At 38.6% G+C, this 22197-nt stretch overlaps 1 protein-coding gene across 1 annotated transcript; it reads left to right on the forward strand.

Annotated features, from left to right (window-relative positions):
- The first annotated feature begins 4920 nt into the window (after positions 1-4920).
- LOC121862356 (elongin-C) lies at positions 4921-21879 on the forward strand. The gene is made up of 3 exons (XM_042360586.1): positions 4921-5026; positions 14917-15138; positions 20553-21879. Exons 2-3 carry the CDS (start codon positions 14930-14932, stop codon positions 20692-20694), a joined length of 351 nt encoding a protein of 116 aa, XP_042216520.1. The 5' UTR covers positions 4921-5026; positions 14917-14929; the 3' UTR covers positions 20695-21879.
- The last annotated feature ends 318 nt before the right edge of the window (positions 21880-22197 follow it).

Raw genomic sequence — 22197 nt, forward strand, 5'->3', positions numbered from 1 at the left:
ATCCTGCCTTCAGTGTTTGGGTATAGTTCCTGGTCGACTATTACTGGACTTGTTTTGATCTTGGCTATTGGTATTATCTTGAATTTGTTCTAATTTGTCCTGATTTTCCATTTTTTCTCAGCCATTTATGTTTTTTATCGCTGTTGCCGCGTAGCGTGCCATAAATTGGGTTGATTTTAATGGGTATGATACTATTTGAGTGATATCATCAGCAAACATTACATATTCGCTAAAGGGGGTTGGTTGAGGTGTGTCTGAAGTATAAATTGTATATAGTGTCGGAGATAGGTATCCTCCTTGAGGTACTCCACTCTCGAGATTAAACATAGTTCTCATAAAGTTTCCAATTTGATTTTGTGCTCTCCTATCATCTAAATAGTCACACAATATTCTTAGCAAGTGTTCGTTAAGTCCCAAATTTAATATTTTACATTTTAAGCCCAAATGCCAAACTTTATCAAAAGCCTTAGAAACGTTCCTTAAAATTATATTGATCTGGTTCCCCTTGCTTTTTTCTATTGCCATTATTTCCATTATTGTAGCGATTGCAGTTAGGGTATTTCTATTGGGCATAAATCCATGTTGTCTATTGTTTGTTTTCCCCTGTTGTGTTAAAAAGGTTATAAGTCTTGAATTTAGAATTTCTTCCAGTAATTTCCCGGTAATTTCTAATAAAGATATTGGCCTGTAGTTTAATATTTCCTTATTGTCCTTGCCATCCTTGGGAATAAATATAATTTTAGCATATTTTAGTTTGTCTGGAATGTAACCCATTATTAAGCATGCGTTATAGATGTTCAATAATGTTTTTAAGATGTTGTCCGGTAGATTTATGATCATATTTCATGTAATACCAGTGAGACCGGGGGCCTTTTCTTTAAACTTCCTCAGACAGTGCATCATTTCTCCCATGGTTATTATTTGATTATTAGGTAGTAAGTTATAGTCTATATATTGCTTTGGGGTGATTTTATGTGTCTTCCCATTTCATCTTCTATCCTTTCTTCGTGTTCAGTATCAAAATCTTCATTTTCCTCATCTGATATTTTAAAAACTTTTACCCATTCCCTTTTGAATGCTAACTCTTGTTCATTTTCCTCTGAGTTTTGTTCCATTATGGTCTTGTGGGGTTTCGTGATGTTGAATCGCACACAGCATGGAGGTGAGAAGGGGAACTCAGCGATGGCGGTTTTCTTATATAAATATATTATATACAGAACAGTCTGGTGCTGGAGAGATTGCTTGGGTAGGAGCTTCTTTAGAGGAGATGTTGCGTGTTACATAAGAACATAAAATAAGGAGTCTGCAATAGGCCGGTTGGCCTGTGCATGGCAGCTCCTGTCGAGAGTTACTACCACTCTCTATCATCCATGAATCTATCGAGCCTCCTTTTGAAACTTTCCAGAGTTCCCGCACTTACTACAAAGTTGTTAAGCTTGTTCCACTCGTCCACCACCCTATTTGTGAACCAGTTTCTTCCTATCTCCCTCCTAAACCTAAACTTATCCAACTTGAATCCGTTGCTCCGAGTCCTATCCTGCTCGGATATTATAAGAACTTCATCTATATCCCCTTTATTGATTCCTTTCACCCACTTAAATACTTCTATCATATCTCCCCGCACTCTTCGTCTTTCTAGGGAATGCAAGTTAAGTTTCTTTAACCTATCCTGATATGGAAGGTTTCTAAGTCCCGGAATCATTTTTGTCATTCTTCGCTGCACCGACTCTAGTGAATTTATATCCATTCTATAATAGGGGCACCAGAACTGAACCGCATAATCGAGGTGCGGCCTAACTAGCGCAAGATATAGTTGCAATAAGACCTCTGCACTCTTGTTACTTACACTTCTAGATATAAAACCCAATACTCTGTTTGCCTTATTTCGAACATTAACGCACTGTTTTCTAGGCCGTAGGTCCGGGCTTACAAGTACCCCTAGGTCTCTTTCACAAGTCGACTTCTCTAGGTTGATGTTGTTAAGGCTGTATACATTATAAGTATTTGTTCTTCCAATATTAAGTATGCTGCACTTGCTGGTGTTGAATTTCATTTGCCATTTTTCAGACCACCCCTGCAGTTTATTTAGATCCTCCTGTAATGCATTTGCATCCTGCCCTGAATTAAATTGCCGCCCTATTTTGGTGTCATCCGCAAACTTGCTTATGTCACTGCTGATCCCAGTATCTAAATCGTTTATGTAGATTATGAACAAGAGTGGGCCAAGTACTGACCCCTGGGGAACCCCACTGGTTACACGGCCCCACTCAGATTTAACACCATCTACGCTGACCCACTGCGTTCTATCGGTGAGCCATGATTTTATCCACGGCGAGACTGGGAGCTTATATACACGGCCACCGGAAGCAAGACCGGAAGTAAGCGTCACAGGTGGCCTCCCCCCCCCCCTGCGAGTCTAGATGACGAGGCTTGTAAGAGAAACTCCCCGGTTGGCTGAACCCCGCCGCGACTAAAGGCGGCTACGCTTATGGTGAGATCATCCACTACAGTCTTTAATGTATGGTGTTTTTTGCTTGTTATGCCCCACCATCTTGTTTATGGAAGTCCAAAATGTTTTTGTGTCTTTAGTCTTGTCGGCCACTATTATATCATTCCATTTTTTTTTTTTTGCTTCCTTACATGCGTCTCTTAATTTTATCTGTCGTGCTGTCTGCGTCGTATATAGCCACCAGTTACTGCCATGTCTTTCCATATACTGTACTTGTTTATTTCATTGTAATGGGTTTGGATTAATTTAACTTCTTCTGTTAGTCTATTGTTGGGTAATGTTCTGAAGTGTGAAATAGGAGTGTGTTTGGTAATAGATGTTTTTATTGTTGATTGCTGGGGGTATTTATACGATTCTGCCGGATCAGGTAGACAGATCTGAAGTGCCACCAGCAAGTAACACCTCCTCCTCCGCACCAGCCTGGCGGCTCCCGCTCCCGCCGCTCCCGGAGGGGAAGGGGAGTATTGTAGTGGATTCCTCCCATACAAGCACCGAACCTTCTCAAATTCTCCAGCCTACGCCTCCAGCGCCGCCCACGGAGCGGGGGTCAACTATCTACCCACGCCTATCCCCGCCTTATACCTAGGCGTCCCTCAAGCCGCGTGCCCCCACTTTGGGCACCCTCACCACCCACCTCTCTCTACTCAACGCTTATTACCATGCTACCTACCCAGCAACAAGCTGCATTGTACATCTAATACAATATGTATACACTGAGCACATTGTGAGTTTCCTTTCTCCATCCCATCCTGAGTGTGAACCAATATCTCATAACACCACAAGATCTCCCTTATTGTACGTGTGTATGTGGCCATTACAAAGAGAATTGACAAGCGCAAAGAGAAATTAAACAACTGGTCGCATACATTACTCAACAATATTTGTCACTGTTAGTAACCCACTCGAAGTCATAATTAAAAGAATCAATTAGTGTAGAAAACTGTCAAAACCATTGACTGTTGTGACAGCACTAACTGTTAACGATTTTAAGTCCAGACTTTAACAATCACTCGTATACACGTCAAAGAAAATTCAGTAGACCGCGTATATCCAGTGCACAACAGAAAACTGACCGACTGCTCTACAGGCAAATTGATTTCTTTAAAAAAAATACGAGTTATATAGATAATAAATTCGTGTAAAGGTAATAGAGGAACCAGTTTAATCAAACGTCCGCATGTGGTAATATTATACATGTTACTGATAAAGAAAGAAAGGGAACAGTCATGTTATAATGACTCGCATTTGGTTTCGTGTTTCATAAGGTCGGAGGTTCGAAGCCTCATTCATACAGATTCGTGCGTGGAGGAACTCGCAGTGTTGCCATTTTAGCCATTTTCTCGCTAGATCTAGCTCATTTACATGGGATCTAACTTCTCGCCCTTTTCTAGCCATTTTTTAAAAGAAGACTGGTAGATTCCTAGTATTATTAATGCCAAATTTTGTCATACTGATTTTTTTTACAAATGTACTTTAAGCTGCAAAAATTATTTAATGCTTAGCTAAAAATTCCCTTTGACACCGTTATGACTGGTTTTGAACCTCTAAGGTTGACCCCCTTCAAGGGAACATTGAAAATGCGCTTGACTCAAAGCCTTGCTTGGGTTGTCTCTTCGAAAAAGAAGTCGACCTTTAATAAGAAAAAGGTTTCCAAACGGATCAAGAGAAAGCACTAAGGGAGAGATGCGTGAAGTTCATTATCATCTTGATACAGCAAATTCGGCAAAGACGACCAAATAATGTCATAAATCTTCAGCAAATGTCTTTGGTTTCAGTTGAGAAAGCACTTCGTGTAGTTAAAGAATCCCTGATACCTTTAATGGAACTATTGCAAGTCCCCCCAGAAGATATTAGTGTCATTGATAATTCAGTGGAAAGACATACCTCTTGTGAAGTGGAAAGAAGTTAAGCAAACAATTCCTTTCTGGAATGAAGTGTTCAGGTACCGGGATGCACCAGACTGCAATCCGTACCAGAAACTGGCTGAACTTGCTCTGTCAGTCCTCATTCTACCTCACTCCAACCCTGAAGTTGAGCGAACATTCATTCAGTTAAACATAGTAAAAAATAAACTGAGAAATCGTTTGACAACAAAAATGGTTAATACCCTCTAGCAATCCGGGCAGGATTCCGAAGCGGAAAATCTTATTATGAGTACGAAATCCCTGCACCAGCACACCAAATGAGGAGGAAGATGAATTCCCAGAGTTGCTGTTTTTTGCAAGAGGTGAGTATTCTGTGCACCTGTACCAGTATATTCAGAATATTCTTTTAATCTAAATATTTTCTTGCCATGGCTATAGTAATAAAGAAATGGAAAAGCGTGATTTTCAAACATTTTTGTGCAATTATTGATTATACTTACGTCATGTCGAATGCAAGAAATAGTTATCTTTTTTTTTCCAATCTAGCAGGTTATCGAGGCCTGTCTAGCGAGGTTTAAACTTACATCCCTGGCAACACTGGGAGCTCGAAGCAGGAGCTGTTTACATCTAGCAGTGGCCGCCGTACTGTGTAGTAAGTTTAATATTATTTCCTTTGAATGTAACCCTTGCATTGAACACTACCGGTTTTACAGTTGGGAATATTATTTTGCCTTAATTGCAGTATGGATTTAGATATGCATGTGTATCGGTTGACGTTGCTGCATAATAACCTACATAGTAATGGGAAGGTTATAGGAGAATTCATTGCACAGATAATCAAGTTTCCTAACGTACATGAAAACCTTTAATAATTTTAAGTGGAGCTTATGAGTTTCTGGAATGTGAAGACGGAAGGTGAATTGTAATAATTCAATCTTTTGCATATTCTGTTATTTACCATTATCAATAGAGAATCGACCTTAAATCTTTTTGTACAGGGAACAAGCATGGTTTGATTTTTGTACAAAGACTTGAAGTTTGACCTGCATTTCTTTTTGTGATTTTGTAGGTCGTGTCTGAAGGCAGCTTTGCATTTCTTAGGGAACCCACCTGATACCAAGAATATGGCTTAATTTGATTCTTTATGTTCATGCTCATTAATCTTTCTTTTACATTTTTATGAAGTTTATTTTTCATGAATAATGAACAAGTCTTTACAAATTGGCACAGGATATAGGTATGGCAGCCGTAGGCAAAATGTCGATGTTTATAGGTGCGGCAACCTAATGCGTATGCTTGGTCGGCAGACTATATAATGATCGTAGTGGATATTTTGCCGTGACCAGCTAAGGTCCTACTAATGCTATTTTGCTGCGAGTGCGCTTTGATTGGCTGAGTATCTTCTGTTTAATATGATGGGGGTCTGCCCTCGGCTAGGAAGTTAGGTAAGGTTAGGTAGGTTTCTTTGGTTGGTTAGGTCAGTTCTATTAGGTTATAGTAAATGTTGCCTCTTATAAGGATAAGTTTTTATGAACAACAGAAATATGTTTACAGCTATACAACGATCGACTCACTGCAAAATAAATGACAAATGCCACCAGTCACGATCAAATAGAGTTCTCGCGCTTTTCATCAGTATTGAACGATTAGCCAATCAGCGCACTCACTAAAATAACGTTAATAGGAACTTAGCCGGTTACGGCAAAATACCCACTGCCTGTAATGACAGTAATCCTGGAGCCGATGGCTAACACCACAACGCGTTGTTCAATTTCGTTAATTTTTTCCACATGTTCATTGGATGATAATCATGATAGTAAGTAATAAGAATGATATAACAATACACAGAACATAATAGAATCTGATCTAACCAACCAAAGAAATCTACCTCGCCTTATCCAACTTCCTAGCTGGGGGGGCCGACTCCCCACCATATTAAACAGAAAGTACTTAGTACTTTGATATCTGTTACCAATAAAGGCAACTTTCTCAAAGCGACATGGTGTAATTTAACGTTTCTTGTGAATGTGAGCAGACAACAACATAAGTCAACATGGTTGATTTTTCGACTGAATATATATGGTATATAATTTCTTGGCATGCAAAGCACGTAGAGACAATCATTTTAGTGTCATGGTCAGTTTTTCATTGGGTTTTATCCTGCACTATCCCTCATCCTTCTTACCCTGCCCAATACAGGTGATTTATGATCGTAGATAGAGAAGAACTAAACAAATTAAAAATGAATGCTTATAATTAAAGAACATCTGTGGAAAAAATGAATGAAATCGAACAGCTTCTTCTGCTGTTTGCCATCTGCTCCATTATTACCAATGATAGTTACTAAGATGACCTTTTTTCTGACAAACCTAACCTAACCTTTACCATTACTAACACAATCTGTGGTACCATACCTATATCCAGTGTGATTTTGGGCGTACGGCTGCTGTGCCTATATCCACTCTGTAACAAATTTTCCCTTGAAAATTTTTATAACTTGCAGCACCACAATATTTCCCAGATTCCTTAATGTATTTATGGATCTTTACTGGTATGTTATGGACAAGGGTCTGGGTTAACCAGGTGTCTAACAAAAATATCAATAGAATAAAACTTAAGTCTTATTATAAGAGTAAAGCAAATGGGGTGGAGGAATAGCACTTTTTGTATTCTGTTTTCCCCCCCTAGTTTTTCTTGTAAATAAAGACGTTTTATACCACTACCCAAGAAGGACACCATCTTGTTTATTGTACTTCAGTCATTTATTTACATAAGCTGGAAGTGTCTGAATGTTTTATAGACATTAATTCTATTCTCTTTCATGCCTGTTACTGCCTCCAATGCTTTGGGGTGCAAAGGGCCTCCACATAATTATTTCAACTTGTGCAATCATGGGCTCTCAGAGATTTCATCCCATCTGTTCTCTGCCTCCTTCATGGTCTGAACCCAAGTAGGCCTCAGTCTTCCTCTTCTTCTCGACCCCTTCTGGCTGCAGCCACGCCACTTTACTTCACTTACTTACTTTTATCCTCTTCACCACTGCTCGGCTCGTTAGCCACTTGGGCGGGGCGATCGGTCACGTCTCTGTTATGCACTGTTGGCAAGTACTGGGCATGCACCGGCTCCTGAATATACCTGAACCTGCTCCAGTCTTGAAAGAGCTCACACTTGGTGCCGTCACAACACTTTCTGGTAGATTGTTCCAAGAGTTCACAACTCTCACTCTGAAAAAGTTTGCCCTCACAGTTTTTTGGACTTGCGGCTTCTTCAATCTTGAGCTGTGACCCCTTGTGGGGTGAGCGTCCTCCAGCTCCAAGTAAGGACACTCGACTGGGTAGTGCCCCTTGAGATGCTTATACACCTCAATTAGGTCGCCCCTTGCCCGTCTGTAGTATAAGCTAGGCAAGTTCAGGCGCTCCAATCTCTCATGGTAGCTGAGGTGCCGAAGTGCAGGCACCAGTCTGGTGGCCCTCCTTTGAACATTTTCAACCAACTGACAGTCCCTAGCATGTCTCGGGGACCAGACGAGGTGACAGTACTCCAGATGGGGAAGCACTTCACTCATGAAGATTGTTACGAGGGACTGACTGTCTAGATATCTGAACGACCTTCTTATAAGACCCAATAATTTATTTGCCTGATTTACCTTCTTCAAAATGGTCCGAGAACTTCAGCTCATTGTCAACATACACACCTAGGTCCTTCTCACATTCAGTCTCAAATAGTGCAGTTTCTTCATCCCGTTGGGACATATGAAATGCCTCCTCACCGTTGGTACGCCCCAGGTGCATCCTCTTACACTTTGTGACATTGAATCTCGGCAGCCATTTCTTCGACCATTCTTGAAGCTCTCAGAGATTCTTCTGGAGCTCTTCACAGTCTGCTTGGTTCTTGATTTCCCGAAATAACTTGGCGTCATCGGCAAACATTTGTATGGAGGAGTGTACAACGTCAGTCATGTCATTTATGAAACAAACAAACAAACAACGAGCCCAATACCTGTGGTACCCCACTTGTGACAGGTACGGATGATGATTTCGTGCCATTAATCACCACACACTGTAGAAAGTCTTCTATCCATGCTAGGACATTTCCCCAAATTCCGTACCGTTTCAGTTTGATTTTCAGCCTTTTGTGGGGTACACTGTCGAGAGCCTTGGCAAAATCTAGGTATATATTGTCGATATTACCACCCTTTCCATAATATGGGTCCAAATATCCAATACCTTGAGCAATTGCGTTAAGCAGGAGCGCCCCGGCATAAAACCGTGTTGGCAATCCTTTACAAAGTTGTTTCTTAGTAGATGTTCCACGCGACATCTCTGATAATACTCTCAAGTACTTTACATATTATGCTGGTCAGGCTCACCGGTCTATAGTTGTTCGTGGAGTGACGATCGCCCTTCTTGAAGATAGGACTTGCATAAGCCACTTTCCATTCACTGGGGACCTTTTGTTCATCCAGGCATTTACAAAGCAGGATCTTCAGGGGCTTGGCAAGCTCGTTGCACAACTCTTTTAGCACTCTAGGATGCACCATGTCAGGGCTGGGACTCTTACGGACCTTTAGCTTTGACAGTTTATTTTTGATGCCCTCTTCTGTGAACACAATGTGGGTCAGTGCTGTGTTGAACTGTCTCTCCTCAAACGCAGGAAGGTTAATCGCATCCTCTCTTGTGAACACCGAGGAAAAGAAGCTGTTCAATGCCTCAGCTTTATCCTGGTCAGAATCTGCATAACTACCATCTTCAAGCCTCAGGTCTGATACTTCTACTCGCGTTTTTAATTTCGACTTTGCATAGCGGTAAAACGCCTTTGGGTTTGACTTGACCTCGCTTGCAACCAGCCTCTGGAACTCTTTTTCAGCCATTCTACACTATCTTTGCTTTGTTTCTGGCTCTTGCATACATCATCCTGTCCTGCTCATCGTTTGACCCAACCCATGTCTTGAATTTCTGGGTTTTCTTCTTAACTTTCTCGACCGCCCATGGTTATGTGTAGGGATCCCCTCTTATTCCTAGAGGCACTGCGTTTGGTCTTGGTTATATATTTATCGATCAAATGGGTCACTTTACTAGTTATGATAGTCAGTGTAGTGTCTTCATTCTTGTGCCTTAATGAGTCAGGCCAGTGGAAACCCCTCACCCCTTTGTAATTTCCCTTGTAATATTTGCACCTTGGCCTGGCCTTATCTTGAACTAGGTAGCAGTTAAATCTAAATGACAACACTATATGGTGACTGGTGCCAACTGGGGCAAGGTGTTCCAGTTTGGCCACCATACCCTTCTTGTTTGTTATGATGAGGTCTAGTGGCTTGGGTGTTTGCTCCCCTCTGTAATGTGTCGGGTCTCTAACGTGTTGGAACAGAAAAGTATCTCTCGGAGTTTCTACAAAATGAGTATCAGAGTTATTCAAGTCATTTGGGATGAACTCGTTTCTACAGTCGATGTAGCCATAGTTAAAGTCCCCCATGATAAGGAGGTGGCTAGGGTTGAGCATCGCCTCGTTGTCTATTAAGGCTCTTAATTTCCTTTGATTTAGTGGGCCACAGTTTGGGGATCTGTAGATACACCCGACAGTAAGTAAGTCCCCTCCCTTTAGTTTAATTTTGCACCACTTGGACTCTTCAAAAACACTCTCTCCCTGTACCCTCGCCTGGCTGGCTCTAAGGTCTTGCCTAGCATAGATAACCACACCCCTCTTGCAAGTTTCTTGAGAAAGGTTCGTAAATGAGTAAAATTCAGCATTACTGAACTCGCATTCCTCTGGGTCGATTCTCCTGTTCTTGTACAACAGTTCGACAACTTCTACAATAGCTGGTTGATGTACCTTCAGTAGTGTTCCAAACTCTTCTCTCTTATCAAGGATAGTGTCAGTATTAGTGTACATGACATTCAAGCCAGAATTAGTTCTCGGTAACGTCTCTGCTCTTAGTAGTACCCCCCCCTCCCATGCCCCATTCTCAGAAGCTGCAGCATTTTCTAAATACACTATTTTGCAGGGTGTGGTTATTCTTTCTGGCTGAACCCTTTTCGTACTCATTAAGAAACAACATTAGCTCTGGCAACTTGCAAAACTTTTGTGTAGACATTGATAATGAGTTATTCTTTCATACTGTAGTACTCTTATTAGTTTGGCAACATGTAAATGCAGTGGTTTCCCAGCAGCATTGTTATCAATCTTTTCATACACAGGAGTACTTCAAGTGAATGTTTTTACTACAGTATATTATATTATGATTTATCATAGATAAGATGAATTAACAAAACCTACTTAACCTACCTATCCTAGTAAAGCGTGGACAGGGATGGCCCGAAGTGGTTGTCATTGGGAGGGGGGTAATTGGTTTTTTTTTTAGCAATGTACCACTCGCCCTATCAAATTTGACCAACTAATGAGGGTTAAAAGAAAAATGACCAAGCGAACTACAAAATTTTCATTATTGAATGTATAATTATTAAACATTAGCATGGAAATTTAATGGATAAAGTAAAATCTTTACTCAAATACAGTTCCTCCCCGACTTACGACGGGATTAGGGACCCAAATCCAGGTCGTAAGTCGGAAATGCAAAAAATAATACATATAAAATCTAAAATGAAATACAGTACAGTAAAAGTAATCAATAATGAAGAATGGATACAGTTTTACTGTGCACTTACCTTTAATGTAGTCAGCTGAATGCACACGGGGCCCCCATAATTTTATATTTACAGGTATACATGGAGACTATATTAGTTGGATGAAGCAGAGGAGGAGACAGGGCTGGGTGGGTCATCAATGTAGCTTTCTTCAGACAGGTTTATGTACAAGGGAAACTTGCTGGTTGAAGGTATTGGATCATCTTTAGGGAGTGAAGAGGCAGCACTGGTTGGGTGTGAGGAAGCAGCAATGGGGGACTTCTTAAAATAGATTTCCAATTTAGACTGCACAGTTTGCTTTTTCTTTTCATTATAAATCCCCCTGTAGCAAGCAAGTGCATCTTGGACCATTCTGTCAACTTTGGCAAAACTCTCAACATTTTGATCCATTCCATCAAACGTTTGCATCCCCTTATTAATTGTAGCAAATGCCTCTGCCATTTGCTTCGCTGAAAATTTTTGGGAGGTGCAGGTTTTTCTTTTACATTTAGACTCTTTTCTTCCTCTGCATTTTCCTGTGCTTCCAGTTCGATAAAATCCTCTTTACTTAGCTCTTCTGCTACACTTTCAACCAAATGTTCAACATCTTCATTATCAATTTCTAACTCAAGCTGTTTATCCAACTCCACTATCTTGTTACTAATCTCCGAAATTACTTAATTTTCATTAAATCCTCTGAAACTGTTCACATATCTTTTAAGGACTTTCTTCCATATTCCATTCATGCACTGTTCTGTAATCTCATCCCATGCTCCAATAATGTTCTTTGTACATGTCAAAATGTTGTAGTCCTTCCAAAACTATCTGAGCGTTTTCTCACCTTCAGTAGCAGCAACAGCCCGAGCGAAGGTTGTACATAAATAATTAGCTTTAAAAGCTGCAAAGCACCTTGATCCATGGGTTGGATGACAGAGGTAGTGTTAGGTGGAATGTAGACTACCTTAACATCAGGGTGCATGTCGTCCAGGTGTGGTGGGTGTCCTGGAGCATTATCCAAAATTTACAAAATCTTGAATGCAATCCCTTGTTGCAGACAATACCCCTTGGCTCAAGGAATGAAACAATTCATGAACCAATCCTCAAACAGTACTAGGGTCATCCAGGCTTTCTTGTTACTGTGATAAAACACTGGCAGTGTGTGCTTACTGACATGTTTAAAAGCCCCGGGGTTCTCTGAATGATAGATCATGAAGGGCTTTATCTTGAAACCAGCTACATTCCCCCCCATAATTCGGTTCTTGAATGCCTTGAATCCTGGCATTGTTTTTGCCTCTTTGTGGATGTATGTCTGTTCAGGCATGCGCTTCCATAATAATCCAGTTTCATCCACATTGAATATTTGCTCAGCCAAATAATTTCCTTCCACGATGACACGATCTAGCTCCTCCTTAAAAGCTTCGGCAGCAACAACATCAGCACTAGCTGCCTCTCCACTCACCTTAACATTATGTAAACTGTAGCGGTTCTTAAATCTGTTAAACCACCCTTGACTTGCTGTGAAGGTTTACTCGCACTCATCTCCTGCCTGCTCCTTCAGGCTTTCGAAAAGGCTTCTTGCCTTAGCCTTTAGGATTAGAAGGCTTAAGGGTACACGCTTTTGTATCTGGTCTTCTATCCATATCACCAATAATTTTTCCATATCGTGAATAGGACCTTGTCTTTTCTTTGAAATTATAGTTCCCTTTATAGGTGCTGATCCTTTCACTACCTCGCGAATACTTTCCTTGTCCTTCAAAATGGTAGATATGGTCGAATGTGAGAAGCCTAGGTTGCGTGAAATTGTTGCTACAGTTTTTCCATTTTCATACTGCATTATTATCTTCATTTTTGTCTCATAAGAAATTGACTGTCTCCTTTTCTTTTGAGCACTACCAGCACTCTCACTTGTACGCTTTCCAGTCATTCTAAAGTCAATTAAATACGAAAGTAATGTCAGTACACAGCGCGATCAGTTGCGGATACAACGACAGCCAAACACCAACTAAACTCTCTACTGCGTGGGTGCTGTAGCCACGCGACGACCCAAGCCACGCGATGCTCTCGTACCGGACGGAAACGTTTTGGTATAGAAAATGCGCGAGTCATTTAAAAAAAAAATTGGTACCGACTGCGGCGGTCGTATGTGCGGAAGGTCGTTACGGACTGAGGCAGGTCGTAAGTGCGGGTGGTCGTAAGTCGGGGGGGAGCTTGGATAAAATTAACAGCATTAACCCATTCATAAGAAATTAAACTTAAATTTTAATTCTCCTAGTTTTCTTAAGCTTCCAATTAACTGCAATCTTTTGAAGATCTATCTGATCAATTATGTCATTTTCACAAGCTATGAGTATAAGATTATGCAACCGTTTTTGTGAGGTTCTGTTTCACATGGATGTTTTCAAAAGCTTAACCCTGCTAAAAGACCTTTCACTTTTACATACTGAAGGTGGTACTGTCAAGAATAGCCTGAAAACTTTTGGCACATGAGGAAATAAATGCTGCTTTCTATGAGCACTCAGTGCACATTCTGCAATTGAGCGAATGTTTTTTTTGTTTTTTTTTTACATGAGGATGCTGCTCCACATATTGAGAAAAATTAATGTTGAACACTTCTAATTCAACTTGGAATGATTTAGTGTCGGGTATTTCAGATGGATTGGTTTCTGACAGACTTTAATGACTTCAATAAAGCCTTCCGAGTCATAGTCTGCAACATTAAGATCAAGAACATTCGCAAAATATTTGAATGAAGATTTCAGATTTTCACATTTTGAAGTCAGCACAGAAATCATCGTATCTAAAACTGCATTCATTTCCTTACAATATATTATACTGAACACTAGAGTTTGGATCATCGTCAAATTTTTTTTTGGCTGTTTCCTTTGACGGAGAACTCTCTTGAACTCCTCTTCTCCATCAACATCAATATTTTTTGCACAGTTGAGTGCAGTTTCCAGCAAATGCTTCTGAGCCTCATCACTACTCCTTATTGACTGAAGTATTTTCAATGTACTTCACATATTTCTTCATAAGATTTCCAAAAGGCATCCACTGACTCTGGCCTGGTACTCCATCTTGTCTTTGAAAGGATTTTTTAATTGAAATGCACCTTCAATTTGTGCCAAATTTTCCTTAAGAGCTGCAGAACGACTGGAGCTACTGCTAAAAAATACATAGCAAGATTCCAGTACATCATACATATGTGTCATTAGTTCACTTGCATTGCAGCTAAGCTCAATCACTAACTTAGAGCCATGAGGTAAAAAGGGAATGTAAGTGATTGGTCTCTCAAGCATACCAGATAATTTCTTTTGAGCACCATTGTACTTTCCAGACATTGTTGCTGCACTACCATTATGTGGAGAGTAATAACTTACGAGGAAGCTATCATGGCCACTTGTTGCAATGCCATAGTAGTAGTTCCAAGACAGATAGCATTTCTCTTCATCCACAGAAAAGATTGGGGTATTTTCTTCTTTTCATTTGCAATTTTCTTAATTTTTGCACAGTTCTCTTTATTTTCTCCATGTTGTACCAGAAAACTACATTTCTTGGTTTCTTAACATTCTATTTAGCTATCACCAGACAGTTTTATTCAGCAGAGAGGAGACCCCATACACAAGTGGTTAAGCTTTGTTTGGTGAATTTTTTGGGCCTGCAACCCCTAATCCCTTATTTTTTTATTGAATTACAATACAAGTATTTTAATACAGAGTATTAAATTTTTTTTATTCCATGAGCGTTGTTGGTCCTTGTCTCCGAAATAATCCAATATATATCAAGTGAAATTTAGTTGTGGAGTAATGAATATTAATAATATTGCCCATTCTTATACTGTGTACCACTAACTTCTGTGAGCTTTTAAATTAAAAAAAAAAAAAAAAAAAAATTGTGCTATATTAATTGATTGATTTTTGACAAGGTAATTTTGGAAGATGGGGGACGAAAACAAAGATGAGGAGCGTGTATATGGAGGTTGTGAGGGTCCCGACGCCATGTACGTCAAGTTAATATCTTCTGATGGCCATGAATTCATTGTCAAGAGAGACCATGCACTCACCTCAGGAACCATCAAGGCTATGCTCTCTGGACCTGGCCAATTTGCTGAAAATGAAACAAATGAAGTCAACTTTAGGGAGATACCGTAAGTACCGAAGTGTGTGTGCACTTTACACTTGGTTAAACAAAAGCTTTTACATAATACTTTTTTTTTATCTATTTTAACACAATTCTAGGAATTTTATTGTTACTTTATTAATTTCAATGCAAGTTGGATGTTTGGATATTCATGAATGTATTGGGAGTGATAAAGAGACAGTTAATGGAACTGTGATGAGTGGAAGGAGTCTTTGGATGTTTGGATTTATGAAGTTTTGTACAACACTAAAGGGCGAAGGAGAGGTGAGCTGGGGACAAGCAAGGGCAATGAAGCGTGAATGTGAAGAATAGTACTGTATTGGTGTTGTTTTGGGATTACATGTGGGTGATAGTTATGTACTGTGAAGTGAGAAGAGTGAAGAAGAAAGAGAGGGGTTCTGGGAAGATTTCAATAACTAGTCATTCCTCGCAAATGTCAACAGATGTGTTCCTGAAGAATTAAGGCACTGGTGAATTTGGCCTTTGCAAACTTTAAGCATACAGTATAGCACTCTAGATGCTTTCCTGGAAAATGTAGTGTTATAAGAGGTCAGTATAACATGGTTCTAATTGAGAAATGTTTGTGACATGCTATTTCTTACCTATGAGCAAAAGAGGGTATCATTAGGTATTAGTAATAGCACTAGACATGATGCTATATACATGATAAATATGTAAAGGTAATTTTAAATAACAATTTTTTTTTAATTATTTAGTATGCACTTAAATAATACAGGTACTGTATACCCCGAAAACCAACACCCCCAATAACCGCCGTTTCGTATAACCAACGATTACATACAGGTATTGGGGAAATAACCCGCAAGTTTTGTTGATACCCCGGAGATCCGATGATCTGAGAGGAGCGGCAGAGCTGTATTGAATATGGTGGGCAGTGGCGTGGTGTGAATTCTTACCACGAGAGGGCTCTGCGTGCTGCCTTTGACTCACTACTGCCATCTTTGCTCTTCTTTACACTTACTGTGTGTCTCTAACTGTGATTTTTTTTTCGTTATTTATGACCGTGTGTTATGCAATCATGCCTAAACACCCTAGTGATAATTCCTATTGTGCTGCCCCCTCTTATGGGCAGCCTGATGGGTTATGATAAGGTATAATAAGAGTGGTGATGGACCAGCAAAGATTAGTAGAGACTTGAATTTTTCATTATATCCGACTTGGTGTGTTACTCAATCATACTTAAATGCCACAATGATAGTTCCCCTTCTTAGGGGCAGCATGATATGATAAGGCATAATAAGAGTGGTGATGGACCAGCAAAGATTGGTAGAGACATGAACTTGTCACCCTAGACCATCTCTACCATCCACATTCCTTATTTAAGGTTTATTATGCTTGCTTTATTTTCTTGATTGACAGTGTGCACGACAAAGTTATATCGAGAGTCGCTGGTCCCTAACCCCCTGAATTTGTTATGTTCTTATGGGATTATTTGCTTTGATATCCGTTGATTCACTAACCAATGACTTTTCTCAATCCCTATATGCGTTGGTTATCAGGGTACACCTGTACATTAAATTCTGCACTCATTATTTGAGAGCTTAAAAATCTCTGTTAGAGTAAATGGTAAAGAAAATTAACAATTTGAGGTAAAAGTAGGAGTCCATCAGGGGACTGTATTGTGCCCACTTCTATTTATCATGATGTTAGAAGCAGCATCATGGGACTAGAGGGCTGGCCTGCCTTGGGAGTTGTTGTATGCTGATGACTTAGTGCTGATAACAGATAGCACAGAATTGAAGGGTAGTGGACTAAATTTAAGAAATTGAATAGTGTTAAAGGACCTGAGAGTGAATGTGGCAAAAACCTAAGTAGGTACAGTATTGGCTAGTGGAGTGGGTGAAGGACCCATGGGGAAAATGGAAAATGGCCTGGGCTTCATGCAAGAAAGGTGGTAGAAGCAACTAAAAAATGGATGAGTGTGGAATGTGGGTACACAAGAGGTACAGTGGAGTAGATGGCCGACTGCAGGATGTTGCTTACTTTAAGTGTTCTGCATGTGCAGATAACCATGTGTCCAGAGCAAGATTGAAGAAACTTAACATAAGGGATATGTCCCTGGACTGTGTTGATGTTCTGTTACCTGGGTTGATCAGTGCTGGTGGGGGTGATTAAGCCTGCTCGGTTGCAAGAGTCACAAGTATCTTGAGAAAGTTCAGGGAACTGCTGCCTTTATTGGTGGCAGGAGAACCTTTCCTTTGAATGAAAAGAAGAATGTATACAGATGGTGTGAGAAGTGTAATAATGTATGGCAGTAAAATATGGGCATTTAAAGAAGATGACATAAGTAGACTTGAGCAAGCTGAAATGTAATGTATGGTAGTGAATCTTGAGCAGTTAAAGAGAACGATATAAGTAGTCTTGAACAAGCTTGATGAAGTACGTCTTGTTCCTATGAAAAAGGCCCTGGAAGGGAGTTTAGAAGTAGGTGCTGCCATACTTCAGTAGTACACACCAATTACTGTACTTTAGTGGTGATAGTCTTTGCCCAAGTTTAAAATCGAAATTCTTTTCTGAGAGTAATATCCTGTATTTAGACCTAGTGCATTTTCTTCTCAGCATGGGAGAATGCAGATGGTTCTCACCATTCAGTCTATCCAGCTAAGGCAGTCAACTCATATATTAATATTACAATACTGAGTATTTTCATAAAAAAATACTGTATTGATTCTAAATTGTAACTTGAACTCTGCGTAACCAAATTGACGCCTATATCAAGCACAGAGAGTTTGTAACATCAAAGACTTGATTGTATTGGTATGTTTTCTTAGGGGCACATCCATAGTTTTGTAAATCTTTTATAAGTGAAGTCACCAAATAGCCCAGTTGTGATCTGCCACTGTGAGGACCTATGTTCATTGGCAGACAGTGGGAGTCCAATGAGAATAGAGATCTAAATCTGGTACAGTGGAGTTGCGATAATTTGTGAAATAAAAATTCAGATACTTTTATTATTACACATAATTTTAATGCTGTATATGGTAAAATATTCACAATTCCCAGCCAAGTGCTGGTTTCCGCAGTCTTAATTTGCTCTCATTTGGCTCGGAAAAAAAGAAAGAAAATATAATATAAATATTCCTTAGAAAAACAGAAAATATAGTACAAGAAAACGGTGAAAATTTTTTGTATAATTCCACGTAATAGTATGAAATAGTAAATAAAACCTCGTAGTGACTTGCCTCACGGAACCCTAAAGCTCATTCAGATATTTGGGTGGTGGGTTTCTGTTTGAATTTAATGTAAATTAGGCTTGTTGTCAGGGGTAGATCATGGATTTCTCTCAATAATTTTTATAATCCATGATTCATATGTATAAAAATATAAATATTTGTGTTGGTTTATTACTGTAATAAATAATTAATCTTCTGAGCAGATGTAGCCATCAGATGTGTCACTGGGTTGAGACGAGTTAACTATTTCTCACCAGTTACTTTAATTCTGGTAAATTAGTTTATATAAATAAACGTATACAGTAATAGATTACCATTGTATTTCAACTGTTGATTATAAGAAGTAACACTTAATTGTCAAAGTAAAGTATAAATTTCCTAATTTGAGTGACAACATAAGATGGGGTGGAGGAGGGGGTAAGCCTCCAGTTTTTAAGTAAATAAATTAATTAGTTATTGTGTGTGTGTGTGAGAAAAAAAAATGGAAGGTAAATTGTTTGTGGGAAGCAGGGTGATTAAGTGGTGGACTGAGCTTCCTCCCCCATTCCCAAGCGCTTGGCTGCCCCTCCAACCTCCTTATTACAACATTATGCCATTTCACCATAATTCCCATATTATTTAGATTCATATGGTACCGGGTTAATCAAACATTTTGTAAAGTAATATTTTCCCGAAAAAAATCCCACACTCAATCTTAGAAGAGTTATTAAGTCATTAAATTCCTGGTGGTTTTACATCATAGGCAAACGGCTGGTCAGCTCTGGCACCTGCCTGTCTCCATATTTGTGTAATGGTGTTGCCCAGAGGATTATACAGTAGTATTATGAAAAGGGAAGGAGCTGTTTGTGATGTATAGAACGACTTTTTGTGCGCTATCTGTGTTACTGTATTTTTTATGTATGATTTGTATTTAGTGTTTATTAAAGTAGTTTTGGAACTTTATGGATATTTTTTGGCCTCTGGAACCTAACTAATTATTTTCATTAAATTGGTTGAATTATAATTTCAGTTTGATAATTGACGATCTCTTCTGTTATCTAACCTGCAAATTATCAAGACTCCACTGTACAGTATTGTGATGCACTTTGGTGCAGTACATTATACAGTATCTACAAAAATTCTGTTTCTCTATGTGCTTTCATTCTTTGATGTCTTTAGACCATCAAACAACCAACATGGATGGCATACTGTATCTCACTGCATCAGAATGTTATGTATAGATCTATAATTCCACTGGACTGCATTTGCCCTCAACAAAACCATATGTTTTTATTTTTGGTGGCGGTGGCGGCATTAGACCACCCGGGCACAAGTAATTTTATAATGACCCACATCAAGGCCTGGGGGTGAAAATATAATAAAATGATGATGATAATAATAATATTAATGTACTGTAATAATAATAATAGGGTATTAATACTATTAAAATTAATAAAAGTTAATGAAATAAATAACATTTACAATAAAAGAAACTTAATACTGTAATACTAATAAAAATTCATGAAAATTATAAAAAAATAAATAAAGAGCCATAAAAAAAAAGATCAAAAGTGAGAAACAATATACAGTATGTATGTTGTGTTGTCAGTAGTAAGAGAAATAATTGAGACCCTGCAATTGTGTGTAAATGAGGCAAAGTCAGATCAGCAACCTGTGACTTGGTCACAATTTTTTTGATGTCATATGGCAGCAGGGTCTACCATTAGACAACACGTTATGCTTCCAATATCTTCCCAGGCAGTAGTACCTGCATAAGGTATGTGCAGGGGTAATACTAAAAGGTACTGTACATGGTCATCAGCCAGAATTTTATACCATGTACTGTACTATGATATCCATATGAAGAAATCACATAAATGGAATGTATGGATTTTTGATAATACCTATACCATTTAATAACCAAGACTGGACTGGATGATTCCCTCCCTCTATAAGAGTGAGCTGTGAATGACTAACATTGAAAATTGGGTTGTTCCTGGAGTCAAAATTGTAACCAAGCAAATAACAGACTACTGTACTGCTGATGTGACACATGACTCGGTGAGGTATCAATTTTTGTATGGTAACACCTAAGCTTTTACCATAATTTTTAATTCAAATATTATTTCAAGGGTTTAAACACACTATATTTTCCTGTTTGCACACTGAGAATAACCCAGGCCAAACTCCATTTAAAATATGAGTTTAGGACCAATTCATCATTTTCATATTCATTTATTTTTTCCAGATCACATGTACTTCAAAAAGTGTGCATGTATTTCACCTATAAGGTTCGGTACACTAACAGCTCTACGGAGATTCCTGAGTTCCCCATTGCACCTGAAATTGCTCTAGAGCTGCTTATGGCTGCTAACTTCCTCGACTGCTGAACAAATCAATTATAAACCATATGCCTCTTGAGTTATTAAGTCTGTGAGATGGTGTGTGAATATCAAGGATTTTCTTTCAAGCATTGGTAGAGAGAGAATCTTAAAGAAACTTTAGGGTCATTCAATAGGTGATTTCATCATTCTGTACCATGATATTGTGATTTCACGAATTTGCAACATTCATTCTGTAAAGACAGTAAACGATTATAATCATCTTGCAATTGTGAGGTATTCAGATAGGAAGTGAAGAATGAAAATATATGTTAGGTACCAGTATGAGCTATTGCCAAGACATAAGGACAGTGAGGTGACAGAGCTAGATTTATCAACAGAATTTATCATAGCTTTTTCTACTTAAATGTTAAGGCATCAGTTGTTTTAAATAACTCCAACTTCAGGAAATTGAAAATCACTTATATGTAACTGAAATAGGAGGATAAGTTTGTATGTAAAGATGAGTGTTAGGAGACCATTTGATTAATATTTATAAAGAGAAGATGGTGCTGCTGTGTACATCAAATCCTTCTTTATTTGGCATGTTTGTTTATTGTAGGATAGTACCCAGTTCCTGAGGCTACAGTATTGTATCTGTTGCTGATAACTTAGAAAACTGTCACTGATATGTTGTAGCATCACTGAAATTGAAATAGTACTGAAAAAGAAAAAAATCCTCGCGTTTAGGCCCCAATTTCTCAAGTATTATGGCTTCATTCTTTCACCAGTTTGAATTTGGATTTGTCATCCACCGTAAACATTAATGTGCAGGTTTACAAATGGAAATTACTTAAAACTCTACCGAATGTATATATTAGGCAAACACTTTGCACTACTTGACATGTTAATTGCATATAGTTGATGCACTCACATCTTTGTTATTAATGACATAAATATTTTGTCCTAATATTTCTAATTCTTATAGAGATCCCCTCTATGTGCAGGGTGATGAATATGATTATGGAAGGTTTTTGCATTGGAGAGAATACTGCTAACCAGTTTGCCAAAAAAAAAAAAACATTAAATTGAAATTTTGAGTCTTGGTTTCCTTTATTGGTTAGATTCTTGTATTCTTTTTTTTTGGTGGAAATTTATATATTTAATTTTGTTTCATGTGTATGTTGTACAGTAAGTTTTGTGAGTATGTTGTTTTCTCTTGTATTCAATTCTGAATAAAATATTGGTACATTTTGTTATTGTTCACTTCCTTTTACTTAAGGCAGGTAAGCCCACTATCTTTCCACAGTAAAGTCCCAAAGACCATACAGTACTTCTGAATGTTTGTGACAAAAAATTATGATTATTGAAATATTCTAAGATTTTGCCATACAATATCTTTGTATTCTGCTCAAAGTTTGGTTAAAATCCATTGCAAATTGTTTGAGTTAAAATATTAACACATGTACAGAAGGAAAATGTATGCCCATGTTCTATACCTTGTGATAAACCTCAATAATAGATGTTGAATCCCAAGTGATATTGATTATTTTGCTGACTTATCATATTTAA

This window comes from Homarus americanus, unplaced genomic scaffold (genome assembly GCF_018991925.1).
Source record: "Homarus americanus isolate GMGI-L3 unplaced genomic scaffold, GMGI_Hamer_2.0 scaffold31037, whole genome shotgun sequence".
NCBI classification, from domain to species: Eukaryota; Metazoa; Arthropoda; class Malacostraca; order Decapoda; family Nephropidae; genus Homarus; species Homarus americanus.

What these genes read in the sequence shown, in the direction of transcription:
- LOC121862356 (XM_042360586.1), top strand. Translation starts at nt 14,930, where the DNA reads ATGGGGGACGAAAACAAAGATGAGGAGCGTGTATATGGAGGTTGTGAG. An exon ending in GTCAACTTTAGGGAGATACC is followed by an intron (nt 15,139 to 20,552) that starts GTAAGTACCGAA and finishes TATTTTTTCCAG; the next exon opens with ATCACATGTACTTCAAAAAG.